The 15,846-nt window shown below is 42.7% G+C and overlaps 1 protein-coding gene across 1 annotated transcript in view; it reads left to right on the forward strand.

The window, feature by feature from the left end:
* The window catches only part of DNAAF5 (dynein axonemal assembly factor 5), a 62,678-nt gene that overhangs the window by 10,409 nt on the left and 36,423 nt on the right, over positions 1-15,846 (forward strand). The window contains exons 5-6 of the mRNA XM_075899536.2: positions 11,944-12,176; positions 14,444-14,656. Coding sequence (XP_075755651.2) covers positions 11,944-12,176; positions 14,444-14,656 — 446 coding nt within the window. The remainder of the gene's footprint in view (positions 1-11,943; positions 12,177-14,443; positions 14,657-15,846) is intronic.

Raw genomic sequence — 15,846 nt, forward strand, 5'->3', positions numbered from 1 at the left:
CAGGGGAGGAAGAAGAGTTTGTTAATAATTGAGAACACTTCAGAAGTAGTACTGCTAGTTATTTTACCCTGACCCCTGCAGTCATTAACAGAACATGCGCATGCTCTCAAAAAGAAGAGGCAGTACCTGAAAATGAGAATATATAAGTAAAGTGTACAGTTAATCTTAAAACAAACAAAACTAAGATTGTGTTTTCACTAATCGGGAGACTTACATACTTGTGAAATTTAGTTGGGGAATATCTATAGTTCAGAAAAATGTAGAACTAATGGCAGAGGATAAGGCCAAAATTATTCTTGGTACATCGAGTGGTCAGAATACACAACAGCTTGGACTGATGACTAAAATTAATTCATACATTAATATAGACATTTCTGTTTTCTCCTAAAACAGTGTTATCCCAGACCTAGTTTCACTATCAGTTAGCATGTTTCTTTAGTAGAGGAACCATTTTTATGTTTTTAAAATAAAAACAATACTCCATCCACTAGTTGGATTTCAATCAATTTAGAAGTAGTGCTGAGCCTCTGTCCCAGGTGCCTCACTGTACATCCTCAATATTGCAGTTCTGCTGCAATATTCAGATTTATTAAATGGCATAATTTCAGGTTTTCCTATAACCTCTGGCATCCTATTTTCCCACCTGAATTAATTCCTGTTCTATTGTTATCAGAAATAAAAGTAAATGACAAGGGCTAAAGCCATATAGGGCTAAATTGTGATGCCTTTACTCAGGTTTGATAGTACATTATTCATTATCCTGAAAATAGTCCAGTTGGTCTCAATGGGACTTCACATAAAATAATTTGTACTCCTTGTGAAAGAGGCTATTACAGTCTGTCCCAAAATAATTGAAGAGAATGGGATAAGACTCATTACCATATGCAGTCACTGATTTAAGTGGTGGTTTGTAAAATATTTAAATCTGCTTTCTCCAAAAATGCGTAAACATATATGAGAGGAGAGTGAACAAAGAGTTGAATATTGAAAAGGATGAAATGATATTGCAGTTCCCTCCACTCAGCCATAAGCTGGGACTGGATGGCAGGGCATAGATGATTTGGTAATTGTCCTGTTCATTACTCCTTGAAGCAGCTGGTATTGGCCACTGTTAGAAGAAAAGATACTAGGTTAGGTGAATTATTGGTCTGACCCGGTATGGCCATTCTTATGTTTATGTTAAGCTTGTTTAAGGCGGTAAACATGAGGGCTGCGTCTAGACTGGCATGATTTTCCGCAAATGCTTTTAATGGAAAAGTTTTTCCATTAAAAGCATTTGTGGAAAAGAGCATCTAGATTGGCACGGACGCTTTTCCGCAAAAGCGTCCGTGCCAATCTAGATGCGGTTTTGTGCAAGAAATGGGGAAACACTATTTCAATTTTGCTATTTCAGGAGTTACTTTGAATTTAGTTATTTCAAAATAATTTCCTAGTGTGGACATGCCCTGAGACATTAAGCCCTTCCTGAAAAGCGAGACTGAGACACAAGTATTCATGGAATATCATCAATCATTCAAAGAAATGTAATGGAGGGCAAGATTGCTTCAAAATTGTATTAAACTTGTAAGTAGATGTAAAGTCATCCAGCAGAGGGGGAGAAATGGAAAGAGTTAAGCAGAATAGGGTTGTAAGCAACTAGGTGCCTATCCAATAAGCAAATGATTATTCGATAGTCAACTTGACTGGTCGTTCCCCTCCCCCACCTACTGCCTCTATCAGAGAGAGGCAGCAACGGGGGGGACAGGAGCTGGTGCTGGGAGGAACTAGTAAAGTCCATTTCCCCTCCACACGGTCACTGCGGGGGTCAGGGGAGGCAGAGGTACAGTAGGAAACAGCGCGAGCAGAGGCTGCCTGTGAGGCTCTTGTACATTTCAAAAGCAGAAGTGCCGCAGAAAGCACGGGGCGAGCAGGGATGCAAGCAGTCCCTGCTTATCCGTCCTCTCTGTGGCACCCCCCTTTTGCTGCCTTTATGAGAGGTAGAAAGGGCGGGACAGGAGCCACTGCTGGGGAGAGCTGGCTTAAAAGTCGGTTCCCCCAGCACAATCTTGGAGTGCCACCTGCCCCTCTATTACCCCTCCCCCACTACTTCTTATTAGAGGCAGCAGGGGGGATAGGGGATGCAGCTGCGTCCCCCCACGGACAGGGGCAGTTGCTGCCAAGTAACCCCTGTCCATGGCCAACCCTGGCTGCTGCAAACGGGCTGCTCTGGCACCAGCCCCTGTTCACAGCGGACAGGAGCTGCTGGACTCAGTGTGAGCCAGGACCGAGCAGTTCCAGCTCGCACTGATCGCTGCACCTCTGCATTTTAAATGTATTAAGAGCCTCTGGGCTCTTAATACATTTAAAATGAAGAGCTCCAGCGCGGGTGGTTCCAGAGCTGGCGCAAGCCAAGACTGCTCAGTCCCAGCTCGAGTCAGCTCCTCTGGAGTTACCCCCACGGCTCTGCAGAGGTGCTTATTGACTAATCGTATAAAAAGCGATTATCTGACTAATTGTACAGTCGATACAATACCATTAGCCAGATCATTGCATCTTAAAGCAGAACTACCTTCTTTTATTTTCCAAGGAAAACTAGGTATGCAAAAAAGGCTAAACGCTTGCACCATATTATTTTTAGGTAGCTTTAACTTTTATGTTGTGGCATGAAGCTTGTTTTCTGGCTTAGGTTTATGAAGTGTATGTTTAAAATTATGCATATGGATGTTGGTGCAAGAGAGGGTTGAAGTTGATTTTTACACTAAGATTTAATAGAACAAAAAGCTCTTATGGTGGGAAAGAACAAGATCATGCTTGACTTCTCCTTATCTGCCAGTCATGTCCTCAACAGCAAAATCCTTTCCATGACGGAGGCTTCCAGCGTCCTTTCTCTTTTTAAATGATATTTTTGTTAAAATTGTTTTGCTTGGTAATGCTTGATTGAAAGGGGAAGTACTTCATAATGGTAACTAACCTGACTGCACTGTTCAGCTTTCAAGGCAGTCAGATGAATCTGTTATTCCTTTTAATTTTTTTTTTCTGTGATGTAAGTTATAGTATTTTGGGACATGTAAATGATAAAAAATGCTTTTGGTTTCTCTGAGGAGACATACTTGCCATGAGTCACAGGCTCTTCATATTAATAGATGGTCAGCCTCGTGGATTTTTATATAAGTGCCTATCATTCATATTTTCCCTTTGTAAAGATAATGACAGGGTTTTTTTAATTTCTGAAATGAAAGGTTGATGGAAAATTTGTGCTCTGTTCATGAATGTTGTGGTCAGTGTTCTGAATGTAAAAGAACACTTTAAGCAATCTTAGTAGTTGTGAATTTAGCATAGTTTTTTATATAGTCTCCCATGATATTCTTGCCAGCAGGTTAAGAAAGTATGGATTGGATAAATGGACTGGTAAGGTGGATAGAAAGGTGACTAGATTGTTGGGCTCAGTAGTTAGTGATCAATGGCTTAATGTCTGGTCCGTGGTTAGTGTCAATCGGAGTGCCCCAGGGATCGGTTCTGGGGCCAGTTTTTTTTCAAAATCTTTATTAATGACCTAGATACGGGGATGGATTGCACACCCAGCAAGATCGCAGATGACACTAAGCTAGGGGGAGAGTTAGATATGCTGGAGGGTAGGCTTAGGGTCCATAGTGACCTAGACCGGGATGGGGAACCTTTTTTGGGTTGAGGGCCATTGGCCCACAGAAAAATCAGTTGGGAGCCACACACAAGTGAGAAGCAAAAAAATCCCAAAACAAACCTTCACTGACGTGATCTCTGACTGAGAAGGAGAAAGACACTCCACACATTTCCCTCGCATACCAGATCCTAGGAGGGGCCAGGCTAGTATATTTTGTGTGCTCTAGCCCCGTGGAGGAATGGCAGGGAAGGAGGGGGCTGGAGACCCGGTGCGGGCTCCCCAGTGCTAGGGGCATGGAGCCCTGAGCCTCGAGGGCCGGATCCAGGCAATATAGGGGCCACATCCCCGGGCCTTAGGTTCCTCACCCCTGACCTAGACAAATTGGAGGACTGGGCCAAAATAAATCTGATGAGGTTCAACAAGGGGGAGTGCAGAGTCCTTCATTTGGGATGGAAGAATCCCAAGCACTTCTACAGGCTGGGGACTGATTAGTTAAGCAACAATTCAGCAGAAAAAAACCTGGGGATTACAATGGATGAGAAGCTGAATATGAGTCAACAGTGTGCCCTTGTACCCAAGAAGGCTAACGGCATATTAGAGTGCATTAGGAGGAGAATTGCCAGCAGATCTAGAGAAGTGATTATTCCCCTTTATTCAGCATGGTGGTGATGTACTGGAATGGGTTACTTAGGGAGGCGATGGAACCTCCTAGAAGTTTTTAAGTCCCAGCTTGACAAATCCCTGGCTGGGATGGTTTAGTTAGGATTGGTCCTGCTTTGGGCAGAGGGTTGAACTTGTTGACCTCCTCAGGTCTCTTCTAACCCAATGATTCTATGAAACTAGGAGGCTGCTCCCTCTGCTCGCTACACTCGCTTACCCCCCTCTCTCTGGCCACTTTTGCTTTGCTGAGAGCCTGTTAACGCTGATGACGTCGTTCTGTTGCCCAGTGTTATCTGGCAGGAAACACGTTTTATATATAGGAAGAGATGATGATGCTGTTTGTTACCCATATTAAAATTATGGTAGGAAGCATGATGAAGGGAAGCTTCAATAATAAAAACAAAAATAACAGAAACTAGTATGACTTCACCCAATTGATTCCAAACCCCATTTTAACTCACCTTAGGAAAGGAGGATTGTCATGGAAAGGAAATATTTTATCCTCGTTGTTATAAATAGTTATTTACCAAAAGGTATTGCCTGAGGCCCTAGTTGATACAAGAACCCTATTGTGTTAGGATCTTTACAAACACATAATACGGTTACACTATAAATACACAGATAGTCAAAAGGTGGGTGAAAGGATTTGTTATATCCTCTGACAAATAGGAATCTGAGACACAGAAAGTAAGTGAACTGTACCAAGTCACATAAGTAGTCTGGAACTTCCTCACGGTTCTGAATGATGGAGCTGCCGTGAGCATGAAAGATGATCGTACCTCTGAAAGGATACTTCCATTGGAAATAAAAATAAATGCTTGCTCCATTAATTCTGTATTTGAATCTCTGTGCAGAGGCCATGGCCATGTTTCAAAGGGCAGCGCCATGCGGAGCCTAGGATTTGGCCCCAGGCTGCACACGGTGCTGCTGCTTTGAAGTACCCCAGTCTGCCCCGCTTGCTCCCTCTTTCTGATAGAAGCAGCAAGGCGGGGAAGTGACTAGTCGACAAGCCTGTCGACTATCCAATTACCATTTGCTTATCGGATAGTCGACTAGTCCTTCACATCCCCAGTGCTGAATAATGTCTTCCCTTTTTCTTTCCAGTTGATGCCACTGTTCCTTTCTGTGCTGCCCCTGTCCTTTCCTATATATTGTCTCTGTCTTTAAGACGAGTTCTTAACTAACTTCTCTGCTGTGCTTGACCAAAGTCCACTACCACATAAGCACAGGACAAAACCAGTCCTATCCAGCTTATTTTTTTCTTTGCACATGTTACTTTTTAGTCTGCTGAGAACCAGCAATTGAAAGCCCAGAACTCTGAAGAAACAAGAGCTAGTACTGTAGTTAGGTTGGACAGACTTGAGCCATGAATTCATTTTTATGAAACTGTAAGTGTATGTGTAGTATGTGTGTAAGGAGATGTAGTTGTAACTGTTATCTATACTAAATTTCTCATTTAAAAATATTTTTTTAATTAAAAATCTGATTTTAAATTTAAAACAATATTTTTTTATTAAAAAATATTTGTATCCACTCTTCTCATCAATGTATCTCTGCAATGAGTCCTTTTACGTTACTCAGTTTCTCTGACATGTTGATAGTTTTCACTTGAGGAATCTAGGAATTCCCCGTGGGGGAAAGAAGTTGTTATTTTATGCAACTGGAAAGCCACTGAAGACCTGATAATCTGCACCAAACTCTTGAATCAGATCAGATTTTGCTACAAATATTATCATCCCAAATTATTGGTTTTAGGTAATAATCTCCTACACCAGTTGCTACATTTTCACAAGTGTTTTATATTCTAGAATAGGTGACAATACATTTTTTAAAATTCCAGGATCAGTTAAGATGCACCTTTAAAAATTGGTGCAGGTTGAACCTCTCTAATTCAGCATTTTCTAATCTGGCAATATCCATGGTTCAGCATGATTTTAGTTAGTTAGATGTCCACTTATGTCTATTGCCAAGTCTCCTGTGGTCCCATAAAATTTGTCTATAACCACCAGTCCTGGCTCTCAATGTTGTATGCTGTTACTTAGTTCTGATTTACCCCTAAATGTTTTCAAAGAGCCCAGTAAGCAATGGAAGTGTTGATAAAGCTGCTCGACAATATTGACCTCCCGTGGACTAGAGTGTTGGACTAGAGAAGTTCAACCTGTCGTAAGAGCAGTTCACTGTTCAGATTGTTATTGTCTATATCACCGGTGCTGTTTCCAGGGCAGTCTTTGGTGTCCTCTTCAGGATTGTATTTACCTAGACCATTTTCAGAAGAGGCACAAATGCAGGCATCGCCTATAAATTAATACTTATCATCAAGGATATGTGTTATATATAGTATGTGTCTTATGAGTGAGATTGATGTGGGAACAGAAAAGCTGATCAGTTTTGGTGATCCTACCATGAAAGAGGAAATGTACCACAGGAGGGAACCTTGGTGATCTACGTTAATTAAAATAACATTTTGGTTAGTATTTAATTGCATCATGTTTGAACATTGTTTCTAGTGGAATTATTTTTATAGAACTTACCACTAGTAGAAAATTGAGTTCCTTTATGAGCCAGTCTTTGCTACAGAGCTGTATGAGACAATATTCGTATCAAAATAAATGAATTTCACAGTGTTGGGCAACACCCCCAACTATCCCAAGTTGCATCAGGTTTTTTTATTTGTTTTGTTTGCTAAAGTTCTGTATTTAGGTCTTCAGAGAAAAAATTAATAAATAATTGCAGAGCGTTCTGAGGAAATTACCCAGTAATTTTGTATTTCAGCCCTCATATGTTGTTAATTACTATAAGATACCTTCTTGTCATTGACTTTTTATTGTCAAATTGCATCTGATAGGTTTTCTGTAGTTATATATGATGAAAGAGAGAAGGACGACTTTTCCACTGAGTTTAAGCGTGTCTTGAAATGAGAATAGGAATTTAGGGTGTCTTATTGTAAGTTTTGTATTTATGTATGTGTGTGTACCATGTTTTATATTTCAGTTTCTGGTATTTTAAATTATTTTTTGTTCTTTGTGATTATGTTTTAACATTTGCTACTGCTTGCCTCCTTTTTAAAACATATTTTGTAAATTCCATAATGATGAGTGATTCATTGTACAGTTATATTTCAGAATATAGAATTCCTTCTTTCCATTATTGGCTGTAATGCATTTTCCTTAACCATTCTTTTGTACTTGCAAGCTAATGAGCCTGACACCCCCATGTTAATGTGCTTCGATTTCATGGTGACAGACACTGCAAGTGGGGGTGGAAAGGAGTGGAGTCTGGCCTAATAGTCAATGCCATCTTAGCAATTCAATGGTTTTCCATTGAGCAACCATTGCCTTGGGATACAGATGCAAATAGTTCATAGTGAAGGGGAAAAAATATTTGACAGCAAGTAGCTACAGGGATAAAATGTCCGCATTTGATCATCTGAAATGAAGGAACAATTGAAAAGGAATGGTCAGAATCCTTTAAAGAAAACTTTCTGCCTTAGGTCAATAGAGTGCTATTCCATATTTGTTTTTTCAAGCAGATTTCTTCATATGACCATAGCTATTCATTGTCAATTCTTACAATCCCAAGTGCTCTCTTCCATTCCATTTTATCTCCATTTCTGTAAGAGTTATTGAGAAGCATTCCGATTCCAGGTTCATCCTATGTTTCTGGCTTGATTCAGTCTCCTTCAGCATTTCAGAACTGAACCTCTCTAGTCCAGCACTCGCTGGTCCAGCAACATCTGTGGTCCTGCATGATTTTAATTAGCCGGATGCCCACCTATCGTGGGTATGGCCAAGTTTCCCATGGTCCCATGAAGTTTGTTCACAGCCATCAGACCTGTCTCTCAGTGTTCTGTGCTGTTACTTTTAGCTCTAATTTACCTCTAGATGACTTAGAGCCCATTAAGCAGAGGAAGTGTTAGTAATGTTGCTAGACAATATTGACCTCCCATGGTTTAGCAAATTTTCTGGCTTGACACAGGAATGTAATAGTGTAGTCAATTAACTGATAAGCAAGAGCGTATAGGCTAATGCTATAGTATACACGCATTTCACTCCCTCCCGCTCCCACTTACCAGTAAATTTTTTAGCAGGCTGGCCAGCAGCCGGGCTCAGTCCTGGCTTGCGATGGGTTCAGGACCTATCCTTGCTGCAGCTCTGCATTTAAAGTGTCTGAGGATCTAAGCGGGTAGGCAGCCCAGCTCAGTTCCAGCTTGCACCAGGTCTGGGAGTTCACATCCCCCTCAGGACAAGGGCTGCTTTCACTCTGCACTGCTGCCTCTTTATTAGCGGCAGCAGCACAGGGCAACAAGCAGCCGGTCCACGAGGGGAGGTGATTTTTAAACCATCTCCCCTTGCAGGCCAGCTTCTGCCTGCCACCCTGCACTGCTGCCTCTGATACAGAAGCAATATGGAGTGGCAGGGGGATCCCTGGGAGAGGAGCCGGACTGCACTGGCTACTGGCCCCACCCTGGGGACTATAGAATAGCTGAATAACTGATAAGAATTCATGAGGTTATTTAACTATTAAATTAATCAATATTTAACATTCCTAGTTTGGCACCAGTCAGTTTTCGAGGGTGCCAGATTAGAGGTTCAACCTGTTCTTGATTTGGTGGTTCTGGGTCTTTTCTGTTTGGTTTTATGAGAATCAATCCCATTCCTGACACAACCCACTTTCTTGGCACAACCAAAACCTTATGTTGTTTTCAGTTACAATAAGAGGAAGCTGTATTCCAAATTTGGTGGTCGTAAATCTTACCATTTAGGAGGAGTGCTTGATCAAACAGACAAACTCTCTAAAATATATAGTAGATAATTCTATAGGTTGGACCTCCCTGGTCTGACACCATTGGGACCTCACTGGTCCCAGATGAGGGATTTTGCCTGACTCATTTCTGTCCCCTCTTCTGCCAGCCCCCTCCAGCCCTGGCCCGACTGCTGCCCTCCCAGGTGACTCCCCCCTCTTGCTGGCCCCGCTGCCCTGTCAGCCCCTGCTGCTCTGCCAGGCCACCCCACAACCTCTGCACACTGGGCTCCTGCTGTTGTGCCCAGCTCCTGCTGCTGCACCAGGCAGCCCCACTTCCTCTGCTCACTGGGCTTCCACTGCTGCACCAGGCAGCCCTGCCACCTGTGTGCATCCTAGGCTCCTGTTGCAGTGCCCAGTAGCCCTGCTGCCTCTGCGTTCCAGGTTCCCAGTGCAGATCCTGGCTCCTGCTCCTGCTTGCCCCACAGCCTCTGCACCGAGCTCCTGCTGCCGCTCATGGGGCTCCCACAACCCTGCCGAGAAGCCCCACTGCTGCATGTGGGGCTCCTGCTGCCCTGGAGCTAGCCCTCCACTGGGACTCTCTGGTCCTGGAACATGCATGGTCTTGCCAGACCAGAGTGTCCCAGTTAAAAGAGTTTCAACCTGTATTGATTTTTCTAAAAGTATTTTAATGCAAACTTCCTTTTCCAGTACCATTGTCTTAGTTTCTGTTTTTCCACATCCAGCACCTCAGGCTGTTGTTCTTGGCTGGTTACGTCTAGATCTAGTGTTTAGAATCTGCTAGATACAATTGAAATCTTTTCTGTTAGAGAGCATGAGGATATTGGTTGCTTGGTTGTAGTTACTGTTTCTTATGCTATTTCTAAGTCTTCTGAGTGCTGTTCATGGCTGACACCACCAATCATAGAATCATAGAATAATAGGACTGGAAGGGACCTCGAGAGGTCATCGAGTCCAGCCCCCCGCCCTCAAGGCAGGACCAAGCTCCGTCTACACCATCCCTGACAGATGTCTATCTAACCTGTTCTTAAATATCTCCAGAGAGGGAGATTCCACCACCTCCCTTGGCAATTTATTCCAATATTTGATCACCCTGACAGTTAGGAATTTTTTCCTAATGTCCAATCTAAACCTTCCCTGCTGCACTTTAAGCCCATTACAAATTTGTTTAGAAGTCCAGCTTTTCTTATTATTTTGTTTTCATTTGCTTCAGTTTAATTTTTAAAATCAGACCTCTCAGCCTCACATTATAACAGTACAGGAAACTTCCGATAATCCGGCACCTTTAGGACCCAGGGGGTGCCAGATTATCAGATATGCCGGACTATCAGAAGGGGGGGCTATGAGGGGTCTGGAGTGGGGTGGGAGGGGATGCCACCCCAGACCCCTCATAGCCCCCCCCTTACGATAGTCCGGCTCTGCCCCAGGCGTCCCTGATTCAGCTGCTGCTGGTCAGTTTCAGCAGCAGCTGAATCGGGGATGCCTGCAATAGAGCAGCTGGGGTGCTGCCGGGTTGGTCCCGCAGCGCTGAGGGGCAGCGCTACGGCACCAACCCAGCAGCACTCCAGCTGCTCTTGGGGATGCCTGGGACAGAGCAGCTGGGGTACTGCCCGGTTGGTCCCGTAGCGCTGCCCCTCGGGGCTGCGGGACCAACCCGGCAGCACCCCAGCTGCTTTTGGGGACGCCTGGGGCAGAGCAGCTGGAGTGCTGCCGGGTTGGTCCCGCAGCGCCAAAGGACGGCACTGCGGGACCAACCCGGCAGGACCCCAGCTGCTCTGCCCCAGGGGTCTCTGATTCAGCCGCTGCTGAAACAGATCAGCGGCTGATTCCAGGAAGCCCAGGGCAGAGCTGCGCTGCCCCGGGCTTCCTGGAATCAGCCGCTGATCTGTTTCAGCAGTGGCTGACTTGGGGAGCCCTGGGGCAGAGCAGCTGGGGTCCTGCCGGGTTGGTCCCGCAGCGCCAAGGGGCGGCGCTACAAGACCAACCCGGCAGCACCCCAGCTGCTCTGCCCCAGGCGTCCGGATTCAGCCTGCTGGTGAAACTGACGCTGCTGGTCAGTTTCAGCAGCGGCTGAATCCCGACGCCTGGGGCAAAGCAGCTGGGGTGCTGCCGGGTTGGTCCCGCAGCGCCGTCCTTTGGCGCTGCGGGACCAACCTGGCAGCACTCCAGCTGCTCTGCCCCAGGCGTCCCCAAGAGCAGCTGGGGTGCTGCCGGGTTGGTCCCGCAGCCCCGAGGGGCAGCGCTATGGGACCAACCCGGCAGCATCCCAGCTGCTCTGCTCCCGGCTTCCCCAATTCAGCTGCTGGTCAGTTTCAGCAGCAGCTGAATGGGGGAAGCCTGTCCGGCTGCCCCAGCAATTCCGGGTTCCTGATGGTGCCGGACCATCAGGAGTCCCGGAGCATTGGATGCTGGACTAATGGAGTTTTACTGTAAATAGGAGGTAATCTTTTTCATTTTTATTTGCTTTTTGTCACTTTGAAATTGGCTAAGATGTTTTTGCCATGTTGGGGGTGAGTTTCTTATTTCCCTTCCTCTCTCCTTTAGACATTTTAAATAAATCATGTAATGTCAATACCACCTTTCCAATCATATAAGCGCTTTCAGCTCTACTAAAGAAAATTGCTATATAACACCTGGGTGGTATTCGCATTACTTATTTAATAACTATATTTTCAAAGTGTTAATAGCAATGTTTAGTTGTGCAGTGCTATTAAATTCAATGTCAGATCTGATAGATAAAACTATACAAGCACTTTGAATCTTGTACTTCACATAGAAGCAGAGCAGGCATTATTTTTGTTATGAGTCTAAACCGTTAATCTTTCCTAAAATTTTCTGCAAAGCATTTGTAGCACATATCCTGAACTTTCCTTCTGGGTTTTTTTTCTTTTTTTTTCTCCTAGTGGTTCGACCAGAATTGGGATGTCGGGAGCTCGTTACAAGAAACCTCTCCAAAATTCTTCCAGGTCTCTGTCATGATATAACAGACTGGGTTGAGGGAACAAGAATAAAATCATCTCAGCTTCTGTTTATATTGTTGTTACATGCTGAGGACCACATTACACAGCACATGGAGCTACTGCTTAGAACTCTGTACCGAGTATGCTTAGATGAAGAGAATAATGTGGTTAGAAATGTAAGTTTGCTTTTTTTAGATATCTATAGTATCTAACATTCAGGATTGAGTCTATATAACTAAAATGGAAATGGGAATGTAAGCAACTAGTCAACTGGAGTATCGACTATTTTTGCTCTGCATAGCTGTCCTTATCTACTAGTCATGTAGTCAATACAAATTGTATTGTCTATACGATTAGTTAGATAACCGAAATTTAACATCCTTAGATTGAACTATTCTTAATGAACTATAAATACATTTTAAAATGTCATTTTATTTATCATGTTGGGAAAAGTCCCCATCCTGTAATTGAACTCAAAAGATCATTCACCACCTAAACAACTAACATGAGTGAATTGGGCTCATAATTTCTTTTCCTTCTCATTTCTTTTAAGGGACCTCCTCACTCTTCCCAAAGAATATAGAATAAAGTTACGATTGTCACTAGTGCTTGGAATCTCATTCATCTTTTAGAAAATCTTTCAAATAAATATTGTTGTGGAAAAAGATGGTGCTAATGATTCTGTTGCTGAAATCAACAGGAATTTTGCCAGAGTACACATGCATGATCAAGACATCCAGTAATTTTAAATGTTTTTAGGGAGGATGTTAAACATTGTAGATTTTATGTGCGTTTGTTAAAATAATTTTTGAATTATTGGTGTGAAGACCAAAACTAAGACTATTAAAAGGTTTTTAATCTCTTACCACAACTAAAAATCATAAGGAGCAGATTTAAGTGTAAGTGTCTTGGGGCAACAAATTCTATTTTAAAAATATGTGCCGTGCATGCTCTTTCTAGTTAATTTCACTTATCTCGTCTCTCAGTGCATAATCTAAACATAACTTTAAGGTTCATATGATAGCCATAATCGGTATTCAAATACATCAGTTATACAAGTAAATGCTTCCTTCCTATTGTTGTATTTAGACAAGAAATAGAATACTTTTTCTAATAGTGTATTTTACTGCACTGTCTTAAATACATCAGTTCTTTACTGATTTTTATCAGCAGGCAGAACTCTCATAGATTGTCAGTTGTGGCTACATTTACAAAATTAAGCCAAAGTTATCAAATGGAATTCAGGACAGATTTTTTTATTTTATTAACTAAATCTCATTCCTATTTATTTCTTTTTACTGTCACCAAAACACATGAAAAATTAGTTGTAATGAATTGTTCCATTGCCAGTTTTTAAATTTTGTTTTTTGAAAAATTGGTAGAATAGATTTGACATATACTGGCTGCAGATACTCCAGGCAATGTCAACAAAGTTAGTTTTCCAAATCAAGCTTCCCGTTTAGGCCCTGCCCCTTCCCATTTAGGCCTTGCCCCTTCTGGGGTGGGCCGGGGTTACTTCAAAAAATTTTGAAGTGGCCCCCGGGCAAAAATTATTGCCCACCCCTGGGCTAACTCCTCCTAGCAAGGCTCTGACAACTCCACTCCCTGCTGGGAGCTTGGGAGCCAGACTGAAGGGTCTTGTAGGCTGGATATGGCCCATGGGCAACATAGTTTGCTCCCTTCTGGGTTAGGGCATTATAAGAGTATATCTACACTGCAATTAAACATTCATGGTTGGCCCCTGTCAGCTGACTCAGGCTTAGGTTGTGGGGCTATTCATTTGAGGCATAGATGTTTGAGCTTGTGCTGTAGCCTAGGCTCTGGAACTCCTCTGCCTGCCAGAAAGAGATATATAGTACTTGGCAGTCCTGCTAGCTACAGGAATGAAAGATTGAAAGTAGCAGGCTCTTTCTGCATGGTAGTCACAATGCTAGTGCTAGGTTGCCACATATACTTGACTCCTCTGCTTGCGAGAGAGGGATACAAAGTTGCTTCTCTAAAATGCAGTTTTGAGAAGTGTGAATGTAACAAAAATGGATTACTTCTATTTTATGAGGGTAGAGGGTGTGCTTCACAACAGTTTTGGCAGAGACGGCAGGGACCCTAAACCAGGAAATCTGAGACATGTGGTCACCCTAAGCTAAAGATCTGTTACACTGAAAGTTACATACTTCATTTCTGTGCATTACAACTTTCTCATGGAAGTTTTGAGTCTGATGCTGAGAAGGGTGCTTGCATGCCTTATTATGAGCTTTCTGAACACATGTCAAGAAATGTTTTTCATGCATGCAGTCATTATTGAGTGAGTGGAAAAGCGTATAAGCCAATTGCTGAAGTATTTAAAAAACAGCTGGAATCATAAAAAAAGAAGGGCCAGAATATGATGAATGGTCTTTGTGTTTTAAAAATAATCCTCAAATTAAATTTATTCTCTTTTCTACAGTGTGTGAAAGCAGCAGAGTTGATTGGAACATTTGTTAACCCTAAGTTATCTCTGAAATTACTCATGTCAGCCCTTGAAAAAACACCTATGCCATCTTATCTCATGATTCTTGCTGCAGTGATCCGAGGTTGCCCAAGACAAGTCTTAAAGCCTCATTTGTCTAATCTTGCTAACACACTCTCACAACCTGAGATCTGTCAGCGATCTGAAGAGGTAAGGATAAATGGAAAATCCAAAACACCCCAGGGCTTAGGCCACTGGTTCAGACTTTAAGTCTTAACATACCACATCTAAAAGCCAAAAGCACTTTTGTTATTTTTAGGTATAGAGTATAATTGATTCTTATTGTCAAACTATACTTCAAAACCATCTGCATGCCACCTGAATGTGGCCCACATTTTGTCATTTGAAAATCATGGCAGTAGGCTGTACATCACCTGTGACAAGTCCCCTTTTACCATGGAAATAGTGACCAAAATAATAGCAGTTCTAAGTTATTACAATTTGTTTACAGAAGTTTTCATTTGTGATTGTGAGTTCACACAGTCTTGCATATGTTCATTTCAAACTGTACTGGGTTATTTGATAGTATTGTTATCAAATATTGATATTTTCCCTGATAGAGAACTTCAAGTTATCTACATTAGGGTAACTTTCTGCTTTTAAGCCCATGAATGTCATTCCCATGTACTGCAATGGGAGTCACTTGCATTCCTCCAAAGGCACAATTTTGTCCTTGTTTTGATGAATGCAGGAGACTCTCGTGATTCATGGAATCACTATTCATGTTTTCACATATTCACAACTGGGGGAGAAGGGACAGGGCCAGGAGCTGCGGTGAACTTACTGTTGCTCCCTGCCTCTATGGAGAGTTCCCCATGGCTGCTGGAGGCGTGGTGGGTTCAGGAGCCGCAGGGAACTCACCGCAGGAGTCGGGAGCCTAGGCTCCCAGTATTCATGAATTTTGCCATTTGCCAGGAACACATCCACTGCGAATCATGAGGGTTTCCTGTACATTGTGTACAATATCCAAATGAATGTATTTTGACCCTTCCCAGCCCTGCAGTCCAACTAAGTAAAAATGATTGATGCAAACATTTTCTTGACAATAGTGATTGTCATGTTATTTTTCACAAAGAGAATGTTTTTGTTCATTTTTTTAATATTAATATTTGATTTCTAAAAGACTTTATGCTTAAACGATGATTTGGGAAGGTTCTTTGCAAAAAGCTTTAGAATTTAAGCTTTGTAGGCTTGGATTCCTTCATCTTAAGAATGTAGGATGAAGACACTTCCATAATGATAAAATTTGCTATTAAGCACATGCATAAATAATATGCAGCAGATGGATTTCATGGAAGGTGAACCTAAAGGCAGTTCTTACTGTACTATTTTGAATTGCC

This window comes from Pelodiscus sinensis, chromosome 15, assembly GCF_052426305.1.
Source record: "Pelodiscus sinensis isolate ZL-2025 chromosome 15, ASM5242630v1, whole genome shotgun sequence".
Classification (NCBI taxonomy): Eukaryota; Metazoa; Chordata; order Testudines; family Trionychidae; genus Pelodiscus; species Pelodiscus sinensis.